General features: G+C 44.7%; 1 protein-coding gene across 1 annotated transcript in view; it reads right to left on the bottom strand.

The window, feature by feature from the left end:
• adamts7 (a disintegrin-like and metallopeptidase (reprolysin type) with thrombospondin type 1 motif, 7) overlaps positions 1-22,647 on the bottom strand; it is a 63,808-nt gene that overhangs the window by 11,585 nt on the left and 29,576 nt on the right. Inside the window, exons 10-23 of the mRNA XM_084015978.1 lie at positions 17,667-17,759; positions 16,053-16,198; positions 15,576-15,745; positions 15,360-15,493; positions 14,112-14,232; positions 13,767-14,011; positions 13,515-13,656; positions 9,790-9,916; positions 8,163-8,376; positions 4,866-6,656; positions 4,292-4,444; positions 2,924-3,097; positions 2,097-2,243; positions 1,619-1,781 (exon numbers count right to left, since the gene is read on the bottom strand). Coding sequence (XP_083872104.1) covers positions 1,619-1,781; positions 2,097-2,243; positions 2,924-3,097; positions 4,292-4,444; positions 4,866-6,656; positions 8,163-8,376; positions 9,790-9,916; positions 13,515-13,656; positions 13,767-14,011; positions 14,112-14,232; positions 15,360-15,493; positions 15,576-15,745; positions 16,053-16,198; positions 17,667-17,759 — 3,820 coding nt within the window. The remainder of the gene's footprint in view (positions 1-1,618; positions 1,782-2,096; positions 2,244-2,923; positions 3,098-4,291; positions 4,445-4,865; positions 6,657-8,162; positions 8,377-9,789; positions 9,917-13,514; positions 13,657-13,766; positions 14,012-14,111; positions 14,233-15,359; positions 15,494-15,575; positions 15,746-16,052; positions 16,199-17,666; positions 17,760-22,647) is intronic.

Below are 22,647 nucleotides of genomic sequence, written 5' to 3'. Positions count from 1 at the left end.
GAGAGATATAAACTTTAATCTGCCGTAGGTGAAAGGTTTTTGGGTTCAGTTGGACAGAAAAGCGAAAAATGTCAAGCCATGAGTGATGCATTTCAAGCAACAAAAAAAAAGCAGTTAATTTTCCTGGTGAATAGTTGCATTGATTGCAAATGTCTTCCTCTCCTCTATTTTGAAAGTTGGCCCTTTTTTCATCTTTTGTCTGGCTAACAAAGAAGACCTTTGAGGCTACTGTAGTCAGCCTTTCCACTGGTCTAATGTGGCATCATTAGAGGAAGAGCCGGTGGATTCCCAGTGACATCAATGCTGCTGTTGATGTATGGAAAACCCGGCTGCTTCACATGGTGCATAAAAGCTGGTGCCATCAGACGCTGTCATAATGAAGCCCCCTGAGATAAAGATCTTTTATCGTATACATAAAACATTAAGACCATCTTCTTGGTACATTTTCTCAAAGATTCAAACTTTAAATCATTTTCTCTTTTGCCTTACTACTTTTTCTTTGTGACCATATACTGTCGGTTTGTTTAGGACTTCTGTCAGAAATTGAGGCCGTACTGTGGATTTTGTACATTCTGTGTCCTTTATGTCCATTATAATGTCTCCATGATCTTCCTTTGATCAGAGAGATGGTTGGTTTTGTGCTACGGTGCTCATGCTATCTATAAGTTATAGCTCAAGGGCTCCGGTGTCCTCTGTATACAGCAGCTAAAGTAGCGCCGCTACTATATAAAAAACTCCCCAAATGCAATAAACTTGCCTTTTCTACTTCAAACACTGAATATAGATCTCCACTTCTAAGAGAGACAGGTGGAGTGGAGATAACGTTGTTGGTACCGTCTACAAACGGGATCAGTAGGGAACAAAATGCTAACATGCTGACGGATTCAGACCAGAGAATATTCAGTTGTTCGAGGCCGTTTTCCCCCTCACTCGTCTCTGTGAACTTTGTTAGAAATGATGAGGCCTGGTGCCTTCTCTATGGAGTGAGCACTGAGACTAAAATAAAAAATAGCCTTTTAAATACTTTGTTGTTTGTCAGCAACCGGTCAAACGGTAACTTGGGAGGTAATTTGGCCTTATGTGTTCTAACTTGGTTTACAGTTAACGTGCTTGTTATAATTTAATTAACTAACATGAAAAAAAAAAATGTAAGATCATGGATTGTAATCCTGCCTGAGGGAACCTATTGCCTCATATTGCCCACTTCTAAATGTTACCCATCCCTTATTACTTTAAGGTGCTAACTTTTTGTCATAACTCACATCAGTGGATTTCTTAGATCTGACAAGAGGAAGTTAGAAAATCCAAACACTGATCTCAGAAAATTTCCTGTGCTTCTGTGATAATAAATAAGGAAATGAAAGATCTACAGACGACGATGCAGTGGTCTCATCAAGTCAAAGCGCAGATGTGGATGTAAAAACAAACTTTAGATGAGCCACCCACAGGTTTGACCCCTGATGGGGGAATCAAATACACCACAACAATCCCCAAATGAGGCCGACAGGCTTGTATAACTGTTGATGTCGGCATGGGAACATGCGAACGATGACAAAGCCAGCATGTTCATGTGAAGCAGCTGTAACGTTGACTGTGTTCAGCATGTTGGTTTACTCACCAGAGGGGGCGCTCTCACAGTCCCGGGTGTTACACTTCTGGGTGCTCTCGGGGCTCAGCTCCTGCTCACACTGAGCTTGATCCACTTCCTCGTTGGTCTCGGCCTTGGTGTTCACACATTTGATGAGTCGACGCTGTACTCCGCCACCGCAGGAGGCTGAACACTACAGAGAAAAATGCTCAAATATCAAACATTGATTTTGCAATCTCGAGGCCCGGGAACAAAAAAAAAACATTGTTTTATCGGACTTTAGGTGGGTTGTGAGATTGCATTTCAGATAATGCACTTTTGCTCTCCACACCAATTATTAACCATTATTTATTTTGCTATCCAACACCATGCTTGCAACAATTAAAATGTAAAAACTATGACTCTGTGTCCGGTAATGTCAAATTACCCTGCGTTATAGAAACATTTTCTATAATTATCTAAATGTTGATGATGTAATTAATCAGTCCTCGCGGACATAATGAGTTACCTGTCCCCATGATCCAGTAAGCCACTGAGCACAAAGCTGGCTGTTACATGATTGGATGTTGCTGGGCTGAAGGTCCCCGTCGCATCGATCCTCCTCTGGACAGGTGACCAACCGCTGCTGCTCCCCTCCCCCACACACCTCAGAGCACTGAAAACATGTGCATTGAGAGATTTCTGTGGGTGTTATTATTTGCTGTGTACTGTACTTGTGTATAATTTACTTCACTGCCGTTGACAACAAACAATAAGATTTCAACGCATTTCTGGTCCACTTTTTATAATTTCAGCACAACATACAAATCAGCGTGGCTCGTTTCAAATAGACAAAACCTCTTTTGTCTTTTATGTGACATAATTAATGCCTGGTTGAAACTCCACTCATTCAAACACTTGTGAGAACCTACGAGATCCAGGACTGATTAACAGCAATTAACTGCTGTGAGCTGCTCAGCCGTCATCATGTTGAGAGCTGTGTGAATAAAGCCATACATTTCATATTGAGCATATTTAAATCGTACAGTGTTTAATAACCCTTCTCAAGCAATCTTTCAAAAGTGGATTTGTATTCTGCACTGAAATTAAAAGATAATTAATAAATAGGCAAGGAGCTACCATGAAGTTAGGAAGAAATGCGTTCAGAAATCGTAGAGTAGGGTATGGTATGCTTTAGCATGTTATCTGGTTTGTGCTTTACATACGGTGCTGAAATGTCCTGAACGTGATGCATTAGTCTTACCATTTCATTTAAAACACACCGACATGCTCTGAATGCAGTTTTGCCTATACACCAGAGGATTTGCCTCTCGTTATTCGTCTTATGTGACTCACCTGACCCCAGGAAGAGGTGTACCAGTCGAGACATGGCTCAAGGTTACAGGTCACTTGGGTGTGTGGCCTGGAGGACATGGCCCGGCAGTGGAAAGGCCTGAGGGCCCTTTGATCCCGCATGTCAAAACACTGGACTTCTCGTGACATACTGCCACCGCCACAGTTCTTGGAGCACTGGGAAAAGACACGCATGATTAACGGCATGAGCTGCTGGAGCTTGTATGTGTCCAGTAGTAGTGAGTCTAAGGGCAACTGGTTATAAAGACACATCTGAAGTAATGCATGGATGCATTCAAGGCCAAACAGTTCCAGTTTTCCTCATCGTATTTTTTATCCAAAATTCTTATCACTGTTTATTTAGAATATTTACCAAGAGATCACAGCCAGACTAGCACCTAAAAATCACTAAAATCTAATCTTAATTCAATCTGCTGGCAAGTTAAAATGTTCTCACCAGCATGACACACAAAGTACAGCCGAATCTGATGGGAATGTCAAATGTTTGCAGGTATTTGGTCATAATTGCACAATGTGACATTTTGACCTGGTGGTGGCACCAGAGGGAAAGCTTTTACAGTTCATCCCTAGGGGAACATAAATGTCCAAATTGCATGACAATACATCCAATAGGGCTGTTGGAATGAAGTCGGGACTCGAATATAATTTGAATAGTAAAGAAATCAGTACTATTCGAATGCTGAAATGATCATTCTATTTTTTTTGTTTTTTTTTGTAAGAAACGTGTTTTCTAACGTTATCAAATCTCGCATAAATGGAAGCTTTTGGCACATTTAGTCACAATCTCACTATCAGAAACAGCCGACAGCGGCGCACACACGGAGATAACACGACGTGACCGCGGACATAATCGCGTGGCAGCACTCAGTGAAATGAAGCCACGACTACGAGCAAATAAATACAGAAGTACATGTCATGTGAGTATCTTGTTTACTTACTTAGACGTATTTCGGAGTGAAATAGGAAAGGAAGCTGGGATAAAACGTAAGGAGGAATTTCATTTGATTGTTGAGAAGATTAGCCCCATGACCTTCTCTCTGTGCAGCGCCAGTATGATTATGGATTTATGTCATGATAGTATTGGTTGAAATTGGTTGGTACTAATTGATGTAAGCAAGTGTCATGTTTTGTTTTCAGGAAAGAAAGACAAATTTGATTTTGACATTGTAAATTGTATATATTGTTAAATGGGTGCACACTATGGCCGATGTGATTTAGGAGGCATTTTTCATTTTAGCTCCACTTCTGCATTTCATAAAAACAATATCTGAAAGAATTTCAATATAGAAGTATGTAAAAACCTCCAGTAAAAACAATGACAACATTGTTTATTTTGTCTCATAGTCTCACCTTACTCCACTGCTCAACTTTCCATGTGGAGCAGGGACGCAGGTAGCATCGCTGGGCTGGCACAGGCCTCTTGGCTGGATCACAGTCAGAGTCAGAGCCACTACTGCAACCCAAAGTCCTCCAGATGGCACCCAGGCCACAGCTGGTGGAGCACTGTCCACAAATGTAATAACAATTGAGAACACTACAGGGTTTGATGCACAAACAGCTCCAGCATGCACGAAAAACCCTCACTGTTAATGCAAATCGTCAAATCCTGAGTTTTTTGTGGGTCTGGCTTTAGGTATTTTCCTACCATGAAAGTAAATGCAAATTCTTTAAATGTTATGTTCCGCACAGCAGGGTTTTTTTAGAAGAAGTGCCATAATAAAAATCATTATGTAAATATTGACATTCGCTGCATTATGTTTAGGTCAAACGGTGTCCCCAAAGAATGAAAATATGTGCTGGCATCAAAACTAGACGCTGTGTCTGCATAATAAAAGCAGGGGGAGACAGAAATAATGAGATGCAGCTGTGCTTCGTCCCACAGTATAAGCGCAACACCAGAATGTCCGGATTAATGTGGACTCACGGCGCTCCAGTTGCCGGGGACCCAGTGGACAGCGGCGGTGACTTGTGTGGAGGCTGAAGTTGGAGCGGATGTTGCGAGTGGTGATTCCATGTGTTGTACTGACGTCGTGCTATGCTGCGGGGAGGTTGCTGCGTTCGTCGGAGGCTGGTGTGAAGGGCCGGGGTCGGTGTTGCCGCTGCTCCTCGCAATCGGGGGTACGACGATTTCATTGTAGTCGTAATCAGCGGAATCAGATGACGGTGTCTGGGATGTGGAATAGGATCCAGTTCTTTCGGTGTAGGTGGGTTTTCTCGATATCTGTTTCACTCTAGCTGGCAGCAAATCAGCTGGAGGAGGCTGAGTGGCTCCCTCTGGGTTTGTGGGAGGTATGATTTCTATTCCAGTTGCTGTTGTGGACTCATCAGAGGCCTTCTGGTTACCTGAGATGGGAACAGGGAGAGGCGTGGATGCCTCAGAGGCAGGAAGTGAGGTTGTACTGAGGTCAGGGTCTACATCCCATGAATGACCCTCGCTTGTGGCATAAACTGTATAAACATTAGTCGGATCCAAGTCCAGACCCTCCGATGTGGAGGCAGTTGGAAACACTGTTGAGTGACTGGTTGTTTGAGGTATTTCTGAAGCACCTTCGTCCAGCTGGACTTCAGTCTGGACCTGGATTATAGGAGCTGGCACGGGAGAGCCTTCAGGTTCTGGACTCTCTCCATCGTCCCGGTCCACAGAGTGACCTGGACCTAATGTGCTTTTTTCATTGTAGCTGTTTTCATAATCATCATGTTCCTCCAGCTCCTGAGCCCTCGCTGGCGTAGCAACAATAGTATTGACAGTGGTTTGATGTCCGACGGTGGAAGAGGCATGCATCGGAGTCGCTGTGACATCCTCAGTGGGGTTTTCCCCCTCAGAGAAAATGCCATAGTTATTTTCAGCCTCCTCTCCATATTGCTCCCATTCCACATCCTGTGCAGGCTCCTCTGTAGTGGGAAGCAGACGAGGCATTGTGCTAATAAGTCCAGTGCGCCGCTCATCCGCATCATGTGGGTCTCTCTGTGTTTGTGAATGAGTTGTAGACAGTGGTGGTGAGTGAGTGGCAGACACAGGCAGAAGAAAATCCTCAGAGAGAAGGTCACCCACATTTTCAGAATTCGTCTCCATGGACTCCTTCGCCGCTGCATTTCCATCGTCCTCCATATTCTCCAGATGTGTGTTCTGTGACTCTTCAGAGTAGACTGTTGCCTTTGAAGATGTTGAAAAGGCTGAAGGAGTTGTAGATTCAATGTAAGCATTTTCATTCTCACTTGACTCACTTTTCACCGGCTTGGGCTCCGGTGAAGCATTCACTCTGTGACTCTCCCCCGAATCCTTTCCATCGCCCTCAAAGTCATCCGACAAGTCTTCGTGGAAGTTGATGAAATTATAGTCGTAGTAGAAGTCATCAACTTGAACGCTGTTCTCCGGAGCGGGATTGGCATTTTCGATGCTATTGTGGTAGTGAAAATCTCCCTCCACAACGTTGTAAAGCTGATTGTTGTTGCTTCTTGGCTGGGCTCTGGTGGTGCCGTGTTTGGGAGGAGGTTTCACTTCAGGTATGGAGTTGATTTCATTGAGCACCTCTTTGCTCGACCAGCCGCTTCCAGACCAGTCGACGCCTCCGAAGTTATCCACCACTCGTGGACAGTCCTGGGTGTTGCAGGTAGACACGGCAATGGGCTTCTTCTGAGGGTCACAGTCAACACCCGTGTTTCTGGAGCAGGTGACATTACGCCGGCGAACTCCACCTCCACAAGTCAGCGAACACTGCGCGGAAGAAAAGACACAACATCAGATCTTCATCTTTAAAAATGTTGTCTAAAATCAGGGTAGAGGAGGAATAAAATCTACTGGATGATTTATTTTTATAGCCTCAGTTCCTTGTCAATGTTAATCTAAATCATCTTTGCTATTTAACTTCAAGGGGTCACAAGCAAAGTCATATCACCAGGACTGAAACAAGACTTAAAGACGACCTATGATGCTTTTCCCCTTTCCTTTAGTGTTATATAGATTTTAGTGCATGTAGAAAGATCGATAGATACGATTTCAAACTGGGAAAACAACAGTACATTTAGATAGCAAACACACTATATACATATCAAAATAATAAACACAATATAAATAATATATTAGCATACACTGTAAATATGCCAGCCTACAACAACTCCAGTACCAAAGACAGAAACAGCATAGACATACTATATACAATATACAGCAGGCAGAGTGCAATTTGCTGGGGAAAGACTAATCGAAGTTCAGTTCCCTCCGGATTTTCCCTCAGGATAGCTGGCGCTCAGAGTCTCACTGTGTTATCTGGTAAAGCGAATGATTAGAGGTCTTGGGGCTGAAACAATCTCAACCTATTCTCAAAAAAAAAAGGTATTGTGATGATTATAATAATTCTTAGATAATTGTGAAAAAATAATGTGCAATTCTCCATGTACAGGTCGGAGTAAAGTCAAAACTGATCATGCAGTTTTGAGTGTTTGACAGAGGTGAGCTAAAAGGTCTCCAGGCCACTATTACTCTCTACTACTCTCCCCCACACAAACTCTGCTCCTGAACTGCTTCAAACGCCTCTATTGAAATCCTTTCTTCCGTAAAGTGGAGAGATGTCACCAAGTAACACATTTGTATAAAATCTGCCTAGACTACTTTGGCACGCCTCCAACAAATCTAATAAGAGTGGAGCAGAGCATGGAGTTGCAAGTTGAGAAGACTGTTTTTCACTCTGAGTCAAACAACAAGTACCTAAAAGTCATTAGCACTATTCCTCGACAGTACAGCTCTGACAAACACACTAAATGGTTAACGGAGTGAGTGGACCAGCTGAAGAATCAGATTAGACTGGGCTTTTTGGGAGGGAGGGGCAGGAGCTCAAACAGAGCGTCTCAGAGAGAGGTAGAGAAGAGCTGCTGCAGCAAAGCCAGGATGGGAAAAATAAAATGTTTTTTCAGCATTAAAAGCATGTAAACATGATCATCATTCATCATCAAATAGTTTTCATGAATATCTGAGGCGAAGCAGCATGTCGGCTCTGTGTGCGTACGCCAGTTACACATGCTGAGAAAATGACTAAACGGACACGACACAAGAACTAGAGGATAACAGCATGAACGACGTTCTCCATGATTACTGAATAATCACAATCATCTTTTTTAAAAAAAGGCCTTTTCAGAAATTGTGAAATTATGGGACCAATTTTCATTTCCTTTTCAAACAGCACAGTTGCAGACGTACTCCACACTCCCACCCAAAGGTGAGTCTCACCTTTAACCAGCTGCTTGTGGTCCAGTCCGCTGGGCAGGGGATGTGTGTGTTGCAGGAGGACAGGGACTCAGGTTTGGGTATGTGCACACATTCTCTGGGCTGCAGGGCTTTCTGCTCCTCTGCACTTACTGCTTGGATGCAGAGCACCGTCCTTTTAGTCAGACCCGAGCTGCCGCAGCTCGCTGAGCATTTCTGCCAATCCCCGACCCACCATCTAAATAGAAAAAAAAAAGAAGAAATTATTAAATATTTCCAATTTTATGGCAGACCGGTGAAGGAAAATGACAATATCTTGCAACTGTGCAAATGTCGATGACTCACACGTTCAGATGTCATACATACACACATTCTGTGACTTCAGGGTGTTAATAGAAACGTCTCACATTTTGCTTGATGTTTAGTGGTGAGATTTCAAAACGTTCAGTCTCTGACTCACAAGCTCAGCTACCTAAACTACATTGTTACAAGCAAAATGCCAAAAAAGAGACACAGGATGGAAAACAATATCACCTTTTGCCGTTTGTGTTTCAAATCTCAAAACCACCGTTTTTAATGCCATTAACAAAAATTATATTTGGTGGCATCAAGTATGAATCTACATGGCCCATACCACAAAACAGAACTTTTTTTTTTTAACAGACCCAGGTCAGCTGACATGAAAGTTAATTTGAAGTGGTGATGCTAATCAACCACATAGGTTTTGGTTTATTGTTAAATAAAGTGGCTTTTCAATATCATTAGCTACTCCCCAGAAACGTACGCAAACACAAAATAGCAATAAAACAATTTCTGTACACACAAACATTTTTCTCATTTCTAACAGCAGGAATGTGTCTGATATTCCAATGAAAACACAACTGTACTGTACATGCATTGATTCCTGGGAGATCCTGAGGCATTCTAACATGATCAATACTGGACGGCTATTGTAAAAAGTTTTTAGACTTCGTTTAGAACCTGTGGACATAAAGATTGATCACCCTTTAAAAAAAACATCTCTTGTCATTGTTTAATGTTGAGGTTCTACATCATGCAGAGAACTAACACAAATATTGTGATGACATCATCCACTGATACGATGGCAGCGTTGTGCATTTCAGTGGACCTGCGTCATCTGTAGCAGAGGAACCGGGTGCTGCTGATCCATCTGAGCAAAAGTCCTGTTCTGAGACGCAATTGAGCTTTTTCACTTCTGATGCTGCCACGAGGCAACAACCTGCAGTTTGATGCAATAATGTGAGGAAAACTGTCTAGACAGAGCTGGCAGGGGGCTTCACTGAGCATCACCACGCTACAGACAGTTATTTTACTACTACAGTCATTTATCAAATGGAAACTTATGATTATAACTGTAAAAACATTTGTCAGAAAGCATTTCATATTTTTGCAATTTCCAGACACAGACTGATAAACATCAAAGATTTATAAAACACCTTTTTATGTATTTTAAGATGCAGGTAAACCTGTGACTCCTGCAGTAACCTTGGTTTTAATAGCTTGGATAATTATCCTCCCAAGCACAACACAAGCTCCAACAAGACTGTGTGTGTGTGTGTGTGTGTGTGTGTGTGTGTGTGTGAATACGGTTTGCCTCATTTTATAAACAGTGTCCAGAGGGTAAACTCACATAGCTGGACAGGGATCCTTGTTACAGCTGGTCTGGTTATCATCGGGTCGGGTTAAAGGGTCACAGAAGTGCTCCTCCACTATCCCGGTTGTCTTTTCCACACAGTGAACAATCTGCCTCTGAACACCTGGAATACCAGTGGGAGGGAAGATACGTCTTCATGAGTCAGGACACACACAAACACATAGATGTGTGAGTAACACAATAGCCTAGAGGGCACCTGGTAGGCCACTAGCAGGTGATTTAGAAGCTTGAGCCGACCAGAGATGGCATTACTTTTTAAATTATGACTTTTGTTCATTCCTTCACAGACATTCAAATCGGCTGTCTTATCGGTTTTACAGGTGGTGGGTGGTAAAAAATGGCTTCATGAATAAAAGTCATGAATACATCAAATTATCTTATTTTCTGCGTTATAAATGGGTCCTACAGTTTCTGATAGAGCTATGTGAGAGCAGAAATATCATTATGACTACAGAAAGATAGTTAAACCAGTATTGCTTAAATCAGCAATAAAAACAACCCTGCCAGTATTTAAATTCATATAGTTATACATTGAACACAACACAAAAAGTTTGGACAGAATGACATTTCAGTATCTACCACATTTGTTCTCAGACAGCACCACTTTAAGCAATGCATGAAAAGGACTCGCCACCTAAATATGTGATAGATTTACTCCCATGATACCTCTCTGCGTGACCATTTCCACCCTATCAGAGCAGGTACCATCCCTCACCTCTGCCTGGCCTTTCCTCAAGCCTATTTACACCTTCAAAGACGCCTCTTAAAAAAAGACAAGAGCTCCATCAGATGCGCGAGATTGACAGCCAGATGGAGACAGAAAGAAACATGCATGAGTTTTGTAATAGCTGCGACCACGTACATGCATCCACACTTGCACACGCAACCTTACAAACGTCTGACCTCCGTGGCTAACACCGTTGGAACAGGAACTCTCTGCTGAGATCAACGATGCCTCCCACAAGAGTCTACGCCAACAGGTTAATGAGTTATGAAAGTGTAGAGAAACTGTCGTCTTGCTCAGGGACGCTACAATATGAGAACATGAGGAGCCGGGGATCAAACCGCCAACCTTGTGACTAAAGGACTCCCCACTTTACACCCTGAGTCACAGACACCCCAATTCTTAGAGGCCACTTTTGGTACCAAAGCCCCTTTTGCTAATTGGCATGAACGCGAAGACACTTTTACACCCACAACCTTGATCTCCGTGCCAAGTTTCAGCCTCCTGGGGCTGAAACTGGGGCTGCTAAGCGTTGTGGAAAGTTTCTTGGACCGACGGACCGAGCTACAGAGCTGGTGGTCGCAGCTTCAAAAGAAACAAGGCAGAAAAGACACTGCAAGCCAAGTAGATGATGCAGCCTTTTTTTCTTCGACAACCACTTGAACGAATAATGTTCTGTGATCTCACGCTGCGGTGGATACTTTTGGTCAAATCCATTTTGAATGCGGTTAAAACCCTGTTCCTGGCACATGGGAACGGGATCTTATTGGATGGACAGGATTGTGCAGCATTAAAATAAGTGGAGTAAGAAGGAAGGGGATTTTCTGAGTTTCTTTGCAGGGACATTTGGACTCCATTGTGTAAGGAGGCTTGTCGTGCCCAGGGCTAAGAAACAAGGATCTCATGTCGAATACGGAATAAAGCGGGGCAGTAAATACCTGAAGCCAGTATTGGCACAGATGAGGTTAAAATGATTTGCTCGCTTCAACACTCATATTCTCTGCAATATGGCCGAATGGTCTTATAGCTATAAGAACTTTTTAAGCAGGTACTTCTAACTCTGCCAATGATGCTGCAATGTGACTTTATTCCAGACAACAGTGCTGTGAAAATCCTACTTCCAACTCTCTTGGGATCCAAAGCTTTGAAAATCAACAATTTTTTGAAACCTTCAACAGTCTGCATATAAAAACCCTTTCCACCAACACACACAGAGGGTTTTAGCCTTGGTGGAGAAGTACATACACAGAAAATACAGAGGCAAAAACACCTCAAAGCCTTGCTCATTTATGCTGCATTATGCACGGAGAGTCAAAGAAACGGAGGGAAACATTAATTTGAGCGACAATCATAAAAGAAATAGAGACAAAAGGAACAAACAGTATGATACTAATTAAGTCATCATGTTTACTTACAATTATACAAATATTGTATACTATAGTATGTATTCACCATGTCACCTTTTGGAGTATTATTATTATTATTATTAATAATAATAATAATAATAATAATTATAATAATAATAATAATAATAATTATTATTATTATTATTATTATTGTTATTATTATTATTATAGTGATATTTTTTATTTTGAAGGTAGATAATTAGGTGCAAAATGTGTCAATTAGCTGGTTGTATTCAAAATATATATTCATGTTTTTCAGTGCAACAAAATTAACATCAAAGAGTCCAGTCTAGTGTGTGACATGATCAACGTTTCTTTCAACTGTCACGCTAGGCGATTGCTGTTGAAAGTCTAGAATTCTGTTTTTATTCTAGCTTTTTTTTAATAGCTGTTCAACCACATGAACAAACTTTCATATCCTGTGTTTGTCACACACACAGTAAAGCCCCCTAATTGATTTCTGGTCGATCAGTGAAATAAAACCACTAAACAGAATGACTCCTGTTAACCTGATAAACAGCTTCATACAGATTTGTAGCAATTATGTCTCGTTTTTGACCTGACTTTAAAAAATGATCCAATTTTAACTTACATATTACTTCATTTATATGGTTGTACAATTCTGGAGTTGTGTATGAAGCTGCTCACAAAAGGAGAGTACAAAAAGGTGACCGAGTTTTTGTTCAAGGTCAGCTGCAATTAATTTCTTCTCTTCCGTCACTTCTTCAATATAACCTAATGCTTCTATAGAACTGTAATGGAAATAGATGAATATTCTCAATAGTCGTCTTTCAAACGTCGACATGCTGAGTTAATATTAAAAGATCACGGGTTTGACAATCATAGATCGAATACAATGTGTTAAAAACGTGTGTTAAAAAGTCTGAGATATACCAGCACCATTACATAGTAAAGAGCACATTAACACTCCCACAATAAAGTAAAGAAATTAAATTGAATTAAATTAATTAATTAAAATTTAATTAGTACAATTTAACCTTATTGCCATATAGAAAATATAAATGAAAATTGTTCAGTCTATGTCCTTGAAGTAGTCCATGAACGTCCTGTATTAGTCTGTTAGGTCTTTGTTCCCCATAGTGAGGTAGATGCTCTCCAGCTCCCACATAATAGCACTATTAAGCCTAATTATGAGTTCTGTGAATTTCCACCAGCACATTTCAGCTGAAAATTACATCCTTCGATGGTCGACTTGCAGCAAGCGAGCACACAAACAGCAGGACACAGACAATTCATATACACATACATAAAAGGATTATGAAAAATATGTTGGAAAGACAACGGTTATTGCTGGTCAACGGTATCCAACAAGCCACATATTATGTATTCTAAAAAATGGAATTTATTACTCGAATTACAAAGTAAAGGGGCTATTGCTTTAACTGTGGCTGTTCTCAACTCTAATAGCTTCTGTAATAAAACCAAACTTCCTGTTTGTTTATACATACATGTGACCTTCCACCGCCCATTCAAACACAGATTCACCAGCCTCTCTCTCTCTCTGTTTACCTGCCAACCTATCGATGGAAAAACCTGAAGTAGTCTCTTACCTGTTCCACATGTAACACTGCACCCGGTCCATGAACCATATTTCCAGGAGAAAAAGGACGCAGCGTTGTCGTCGCCCTCCGAGACGTTTCGGTTGATTGTGTACTCGTACCGCACCCCCGGATTGGTCTCCTGAAAGAGGAGCTGGACGACACAAGACAATAATCACATAAATAAAACACCAACTTGAATCCAGCCAGCCTTTCCTCACAAAATATCCCCCAAATGTAAGCTGATTGAATCGTTTATCCGACCTGAATCCACAGTGGTTCCATGGTGGGCCCGGGAGACGTCAGGTTCTCCAAGTGTCCTGTCCTCTCATAGGTGAACACTGTCCCGGCCGCCTTGTAGTCTCCATTCCACTGGATCGTCCAGCCGCCATTCAGAAAATACTTGTTGGGGTTGTCACCTCGTAGCGCCAAGAAATTCCCAGCTTCAGCCATTTCCTCAATGCGGATGTCCCAGGCTCCCTCTGGGATCAGTCCGATGTCCACATACCCTTAAGGACAGCACATTTCCAGTAAGTAGCAGACGTGCTATCCTGATATACAGTTGACAAAGAGAAAAGTGTATCGATCCACCAAAGGGGTTTATCATACCAAGTCCCTCAGTCTCCTCGAATGTTCTCCTCACGGTTGTACAAGTGGAGCCGTTACCATGACACACCCCACAGCGATCCTCTACCACCCCGGAGTCGATCACATAGTCACAGCCTAAATTCTGTAACAATACAGAATACACAATACATTATCTGGAACAATCTTACACAACAAGTTACATCACAGGCATTATACAATTTGGGGACCGAGTATCAAAGAAACATTTTCCAATCTATCAAACCATAGGTTTATTAAGAGCCATTGCGAAGCTCAAAGATGGTGACTCTGGCCGTCACCACCATCTTTTTTGTACATCAGGCTGTTAACATGTGGTGCAAGGTTGAGCATTTTAATATGGGGGTCTACAGGAATTCATTCCCATTTAGTGCCATCATCAAGTGGGAATTTTAGGAACTCTAATTCTTTTTGGCACTTCGTCATTGGCCTCATTTCTCAGCCCCTTATGTTGCCTCTCGGGAGGAACCAGAGAGCCGATACGCTACGCTCGGCCACAGCGCCATGGATCGGGACGCTGTTATCAGCATTAAGAGTGGAATGACCGCAGTGCAGAGCTGTGGGGCAAACAAACAGGGACTCACATGCACTAACATGCACGCATGGCCGTAGTAGTTATGGAAACAAAGAGAAGCTCGGTTTACAACACACACAGAGGGAGACTTCCTTCTCTGCTCAGCTAGGCATTACTGCACTATGTATTTACACACTGTAGCATATCATTTTATTTCTGCTATATTAATGCTCTGAACTTTGAATTTAGCATGATCAGTTTAGTTGAATATTGATTTGGCCTTTTAGAGCGATCCCTTAAAACCCAAAATGGATTTTCAGCTAAGGTGGAAAACCTGTGGCTTCCTGAAGGAAAACAATGTCACAAAATGTCATGAAATCAAAGCCGCAATGTCTGTGATTGCTGTCCAGTCAGTATCGAAACAACGTCTGTATCAGAGACTGGCATTGTGGCCCAGGGTGATAGGCAAAATCAGGGAGATAACAGCCACAATGTTTTTCTATCAACACGCTCATTTTCATGCAGAATGTCAAATGTACAACACTCGCCTGCAGACAAAACAATGTGAGGGTCAACTGAATGTACTCCATGACTCACGGGGCAGCGATGCAGGGAGATTAATCAGAAATACAAGGGTGGAAAAATGAAATGAATGTCTCCATACACATTTCTCAGATATTTCAAAAGAATATGTGGAATAGTAGGCACAGCGTCGATACCTTACAAATGCCATTGATGCACACATCTCTGCTTTTGTTGCCTTCATAGCACGGCGTCCCATCGGTGACGGCGTCCCGCATCTTATCAGAAAAATGCTCGTTGAGCGGGCGGCAGTGCAGTTCACAAGGGCTGACTGGGAGAGTGCAAACACAACGTCGTGATGAATTCTGCACAGTAACAACCGTCGCAGCCTGAATGAAGTTCGTCCTGCTCACCTCGGTTGATGACGGCTTCCCACTTGAAGAACTTGCCCTTGTACGGCACGGTGTTGAAGTGACTACACTGCGCGTCTCTGAAGGTGGGCAGGTCATCGGGACACGGCACCTTGCTGCAGATCTTGTACCTCCGTCTCTCTCCCAAACAATACTTCCCTCTGTACTTAGGCCTGTTAGACCGTCAAAGAGAGTATTTCAGGATTTCACTTTAAGGTTCAAAACGTTGTTATATGGCAGGAAATAGTGGAGGGAACAAGTATTTCAATTTTGTGCATAAAAATATGTCAAATATACAAACAAATAATGCAAATAATGGTTCTGATTCTGTAATATCCATCCGGGATTTGGATTTGTTTACTGAATATTATTATGAGCTCACCAAATTCAAGCCGAATTCTTCCAAGATACAGGATTAAAATGCTAATTTAATAGTTAAAAGAAGAAAACAAGGATTTCTGTCTGAAAGGTAAACCTTACACTGGGTTATCACAGTCTCTATGAGCGTTTTGGACTCCAGCCCCACACGTCCTCGAACAGCCCGACCATTCGCTCCACGGCGCCCAGCCACCGTTCACACCCTCCGGCTGATATCCGACCGCCACACACCCTCCACTGAAGCACCACTGGGGAACAATAAACACAGCAAAGCTTACATCTTTAAAAACATTAACACAAACATTGAGCTTCATCTTCCTGTTCTTGTAAGGTTTCTCTGTATCAGGTTCTACTCTAGGGCTAGGCTGATTATAAAGTCATAACTTCACGAGAAAATCATTGTGTTTCTTTGTGTCAAGGAAGCACATCTCTTCACTTTGTGGTGTGAGTTTGATCCAACCTTGCAGTCATGTTAGTGAGGAGGTGAAACCGTTTGGAACATGGTTTGCAACTGATTGCATCCCAATCAGCTGTTTTCTTCTGAACAGGCCAAATTCACGACAATGTCCCTTGATTGATAAAACTGACTGAAGTACACTTTATCAGGTCATCTACTGCCGGCATAGCACACGTCAAGCAGCAGCAGCGTCTGGGGGGCGGGGGGGTAATGAGATCGATCCAGTCTAGCGAATGGCTACTTTCGGAAACTGAAGATGGAAGAACCACTGAAAACGTCCACGCTCGCTTCCTTTACAACCTCTGCTAAACATTTTCTATGGGCAAACCAGCGTAAAGGCAAGGCAAGGCAAGGCAACTTTATTTGTATAGCACATTTCATACACAAGGCAGACTCAAAGTGCTTCACATCATAAAACAAAGTGAGAAGAAAAAAAGAAAAAAAAAAAAATAGAAGAATTAAAGGGGCAGTAACATTTGAGATATGTTACTTTTAGCGGCCTCTTTGGCGGTAGTTGTAACTGCAGGCGAGCCTCTGGGACCTCATCTCCCAGAGTTCCATTGGAAACCGAACAGTGACGACTGTATGAGCCTGGTATTTTCCCTTGTTGGCGGTCACTTCGCATCCTAATTACTTGCACTTCTTCACTTTGATTAGTTTTTTGTGTTGTTTTCTTGGGAATGGAAGTTGAATGGTCTTCTTCCATCCTCCGTTGTGAGTCAGCAGTAATGAAATGTACCTGGCTGCATCGATCAAACACTTTAGACTAGAGGGAGCCTGACTCAGCAGTTGGAAGTTACCGATTCCCGATTACAAGTAAACGCAGCATACTTCCGTGAGTAGCTCCACCTGGGAGACCAACCGCTGCTGACTGACGTAAAAAGCATCACTCATTTTGAATTTTGCGCGGGAATGTCGCCACAGACACGGAGATCCTATTTCTGGGCAAAGCAGCAAGTACCATCACTTTCATTAGTGGGTCACACGATCAATCACCATTGTTTTAATTTACTCTTTGATATATGGGAACTTAAAAGACAATTAAATAGATGAAAATGTTATGGACTGCTACTTTAAAGCAACATTATTAACCTGCTGCCACGAAGACATCTGGTTCAAGTTCGGGTTTTACACTAATATACCGTCTTATGCAAAACGATGACAGTGGAGCAGATGTTTGTGGTGAAATTCTCATTTCTCTCAGTTCAAAGTGCGGCCTGCTCTGCATGAGATGTCTGCCTAAAAGCCTGAAGACTCACCTTGTCTTCCCCACAAGTGGTTCCATCCGCAGCTCCGTCCAGCTTTGAGTGGCACGTTGTTCCCACAGTGCACCACAGAGTACTGCATACATTCTAGGAAAGCACAGAGATGTTGTATGTTTATAAATATATATATCGCTTGTGTTCCGACAATAACAGCATGTTCAAAATGCAGACAGATTGGATGAAAACCATCTGCATTCACAGCGTGTTTTGTTTTGCTGCGAGGCAAATTGTCGAAGACGTCCACCTCATTCACTTGTGTTTTATATATTTCCATTTGTTTTCTTCCGCCGCAGAGCGTTTCTTTCTCCATGCTCATCGAGTATCTAAACTTTTACAGACAACAGTCTGGTTTTGTAATTGGAACAATGATGACTGAAAAAAACTAATAGGAAGCAGTTGTTTGCCCACAGTGGTAAAATCTGTGTCTGAACACTGATAACAGCAAAAGGTCAAATGTGCTGTTTGTAAAGAAGTTCCTTGGCTGATAGCTGCCAGTTTCTGAGCCCATTCTAGTTGCCGTTGCTTGACATTTGTGATGAATGTGTTTGCATTTGGCCCAAATCATCATACTGCAGATTAGGATGGAGTTTTTTTTAATGATGTAAACTATTTGAGCCTTCAGAATGCAATAATTTACAGTGACATGTGAGCAATATTTAGCCAATTTTCCAATGAATAATGTCAAACTTACTTCTGACTGATTGTATAAAGATAAACGCTGGGAAATTTCCAAAAGAAATGGACACGTCACAGTCAGTGGTCATTTCAATGCATAGTGATTTTGAAAGCTTCTAAACAACCTGGATCTGATTCTCCCTGGCTGTTCAAGCGGCTAGCCACCCATTTCAGGGGATCTATCATGACTTCCTCCTCTGGCTCCAGCAAAAACAAACAAATCAATAGACAAACGTTCCCAAATCAACCCCAAATCAACTGAGCAGTAAGCAACGTCAACAATCCGTTAAGCCACAGACACGAAACAGTCAGCAGTGACTCCTACGTACATCCAGGAAGCTCTACGACAAAGTTATGTGACCTCATGTTCACGTGGAAAGCTGCACAAAAGCAGCACGACAGGAGGTCATTATTCACAATGTTGACATTGGACAGTAAACAGAGACATGTGTTCTATACAATTTCAAATGCATTATTACGATTGCGGCACAACGATTTCAAAAAGCCAGAGGAGACAAGGCCATTTTAATAAATACTCCATTAAAGGATCGAAGCGTCATGTTTTTGCCACAAATGATACGTGGAAAACAACTCAATGCAAACGTAAGCATTTGTATTCCTGATTCCTGGATGCTTTTATGATGAAACACGGACAAACAAAACAACCTCACACCACAGCACATCCATTTCACCACGCTGCAGCAGAAACAGCAACGTTTGCCCAGCTAACAGGCAGCAAGACTGATGACTTGAACTTAAAATAAAATACTCCTGGGTAAAAGATTAAAGTTAATGACCTGCAATCTGTTATTAAATGTGTTTGCTTTGTTTTGCATTAAAGTCCCAGTGAGATGGAAATTAGAGTTTTCTTGGCTTCTTTACTGTGACGGATTCCCCAGGGAAACGGTACATTTGAGTGGTTACAAGAGGGATTAAAATCAAAACCTTCATGTTTGATTGGGCATTTTAAAAGTGGGCGTCGCCCGGATTGGCGTTACCGGGGCCCCACCCTGGAGCCAGGCCCGGGGTTGGGGCTCGCAGGCGAGCGCCTGGTGGCCGGGTCTGTGCCCACGGGACCCGGCCGGGCACAGCCCGAAAGAGCGACGTGGGCCCGCCCTCCTGTAGGCCCACCACCCGCAGGAGGGTTCAGAAGGGGCCGGTGCGGTGGGATTCGGGTGGCTGTCCTGGGCGGGTGCCCCGGCGACCCAATCCCCGGACGGTGACTCTAGCCATGGGGACATGGAATGTCACCTCACTGGGGGGGAAAGAGCCTGAGCTAGTGCGGGAGGTAGAGCGCTACCGGCTACAGGTAGTCGGGCTCACCTCCACGCACAGTCTGGGCTCTGGAACCCAACTCCTTGAGAGAGGCTGGACTCTCTTCTACTCTGGAGTTGCCCGCGGTGAAAGGCGCCGAGCTGGTGTGGGCTTGCTTATAGCCCCCCAGCTCGGCCGCCATGTGTTGGAGTTTTCCCCGGTGAACGAGAGGGTCGTCTCCCTGCGCCTTCGGGTCGGGGATAGGTCTCTCACTGTTGTTTCGGCCTACGGGCCAAACGGCAGTGCAGAGTACCCGGCCTTCTTGGAGTCCTTGGGAGGGGTACTTGAGAGTGCTCCAACCGGGGACTCCATTGTTTTACTGGGGGACTTCAACGCTCACGTGGGCAACGACAGTGTTACCTGGAGGGGCGTGATTGGGAGGAACGGCCTCCCCGATCAGAACCCGAGTGGGGTTCTGTTATTGGACTTCTGTGCTGGACACGGTTTGTCCATAACGAACACCATGTTCAAACATAAGGGTGTCCATCAGTGCACATGGCACCAGGACACCCTAGGCCGGAGGTCAATGATCGACTTCGTGGTTGTGTCATCTGACCTCCGGCCGTATGTTTTGGACACTCGGGTGAAGAGAGGGGCTGAGCTGTCAACTGATCACCACCTGGTGGTGAGTTGGATCCGCTGGCAGGGGAGGAAGCTGGACAGACTTGGCAGACCTAAACGCGTTGTGAGGGTCTGCTGGGAACGTCTGGTGGAACCCTCTGTCAGGGAGGTCTTCAACTCCCACCTCCGGGAGAGCTTTGACCAGATCCCGAGGGAGGCTGGGGACATTGAGTCCGAATGGACCTTGTTCTCTGCTTCCATTGTTGACGCGGCTGTTCGAAGCTGTGGCCGTAAGGTCTCCGGTGCCTGTCGTGGCGGCAATCCCCGAACCCGGTGGTGGACACCGGAAGTAAGGGATGCTGTCAAGCTGAAGAAGGAGTCCTACCGAGCCTGGTTGGCTCGGGGGACTCCCGAGGCAGCTGACGGGTACCGGCAGGCCAAGCGTGCTGCAGCACGGATGGTCGCTGAAGCAAAGGTTCGGGTCTGGGAAGAGTTCGGGGAGGCCATGGAGGAGGACTATCGGTCAGCCTCGAGGAAATTCTGGCAAACCATCCGGCGCCTTAGGAAGGGGAAGCAGCCCTCCACCAACACTGTTTACGGTGGAGGCGGGGAGCTGCTGACTTCGACTGGGGATATCGTCGGGCGGTGGATGGAATACTTCGAGGATCTCCTCAACCCCACTGTCACGTCTCCCATTGGGGAAGCAGAGGCTGGAGACTCAGAGGCTCATCCACCCATTACCCGGGCTGAAGTCACCGAGGTAGTTAAGAAGCTCCCCGGTGGCAAGGCACCGGGGGTGGATGAGATCCGCCCTGAGTACCTCAAGTCTCTGGATGTTGTGGGGCTGTCTTGGTTGACACGTCTCTGCAACATCGCGTGGCGGTCGGGGACAGTACCTCTGGACTGGCAGACCGGGGTGGTGGTCCCTCTATTCAAAAAGGGGGACCGGAGGGTGTGTTCCAACTATCGGGGGATCACACTTCTCAGCCTCCCCGGGAAAGTCTATTCCAGGGTGCTGGAGAGGAGAATTCGGCCGTTAGTCGAACCTCGGATTCAGGAGGAACAATGCGGTTTTCATCCTGGCCGTGGAACACTGGACCAGCTCTATACCCTCCGCAGGGTGCTCGAGGGTTCATAGGAGTTTGCCCAACCAGTCCACATGTGTTTTGTGGACTTGGAGAAGGCATTCGACCGTGTCCCTCGTGATATTCTGTGGGAGGTACTTCGGGAGTACGGGGTCGGGGGCCCTCTGCTAAGGGCTGTTCGGTCCCTGTATGACCGGGGCAGGAGCTTGGTTCGCATTGCCGGCAGTAAGTCAGACCTGTTCCAGGTGCATGTTGGACTCCGGCAGGGCTGCCCTTTGTCACCGGTCCTGTTCATTATTTTTATGGACAGGATTTCTAGGCGCAGCCGTGGGCCGGAGGGGATCTGGTTCGGGAGCCACTGGATTTCATCCCTGCTTTTTGCGGACGATGTGGTCTTGTTGGCTCCTTCGAGCCAGGACCTCCAGCATGTCCTGGGGCGGTTTGCAGCCGAGTGTGAAGCAGCCGGGATGAGGATTAGCACCTCCAAATCTGAGGCCATGGTTCTCGACCGGAAAAAGGTGGCTTGCTCCCTCCAGGTCGGGGGGGAGTTCCTGCCTCAAGTGGAGGAGTTTAAGTATCTTGGGGTCTTGTTCACGAGTGAGGGAAGGATGGAGCGTGAGATTGACAGGCGGATCGGTGCAGCGGCTGCAGTAATGCGGTCGCTGTATCGGTCCGTCGTGGTAAAGAGAGAGCTGAGCCGAAAGGCGAAGCTCTCGGTTTACCGGTCAATCTACGTTCCTACCCTCACCTATGGTCATGAACTTTGGGTCATGACCGAAAGAATAAGATCCCGGATACAAGCGGCCGAAATGAGCTTCCTCCGCAGGGTGGCGGGGCGCTCACTTAGAGATAGGGTGAGGAGCTCCGTCACACGGGGGGAGCTCGGAGTAGAGCCGCTGCTCCTCCACATCGAGAGGAGCCAGTTGAGGTGGCTCGGGCATCTGCATCGGATGCCCCCTGGACGCCTCCCTCGGGAGGTGTTCCAGGCATGCCCCACCGGGAGGAGACCCCGAGGAAGACCCAGGACACGCTGGAGTGACTATGTCACCCGGCTGGCCTGGGAACGCCTTGGGGTCCTCCCGGAGGAGCTGGGGGAAGTGTCTGGGGAGAGGGAAGTCTGGGCGTCCCTGCTCAGGCAGCTGCCCCCGCGACCCGGTCCCGGATAAGCGGAAGATAATGGATGGATGGATGGAAAAGTGGGCGGGCTTACAGAGGAGAAGGACTGTGGCTCCAAAGAGGCCTCCACTGTCATTGATAGATTGATTGATGGATGATGGATGCCATTTCTTTGGTTGAATGAGGTATTATGAGTTGGTACTTTGTTTCACAGGAAGCTGATG

The sequence above is a fragment of the Eutrigla gurnardus genome, assembly GCF_963514095.1.
Source record: "Eutrigla gurnardus genome assembly, chromosome: 1".
NCBI lineage: Eukaryota > Metazoa > Chordata > Actinopteri > Perciformes > Triglidae > Eutrigla > Eutrigla gurnardus.
The sequence above is the reverse complement of the archived record's forward strand: the minus strand, read 5'-3'. Positions and strand labels throughout refer to the sequence as shown.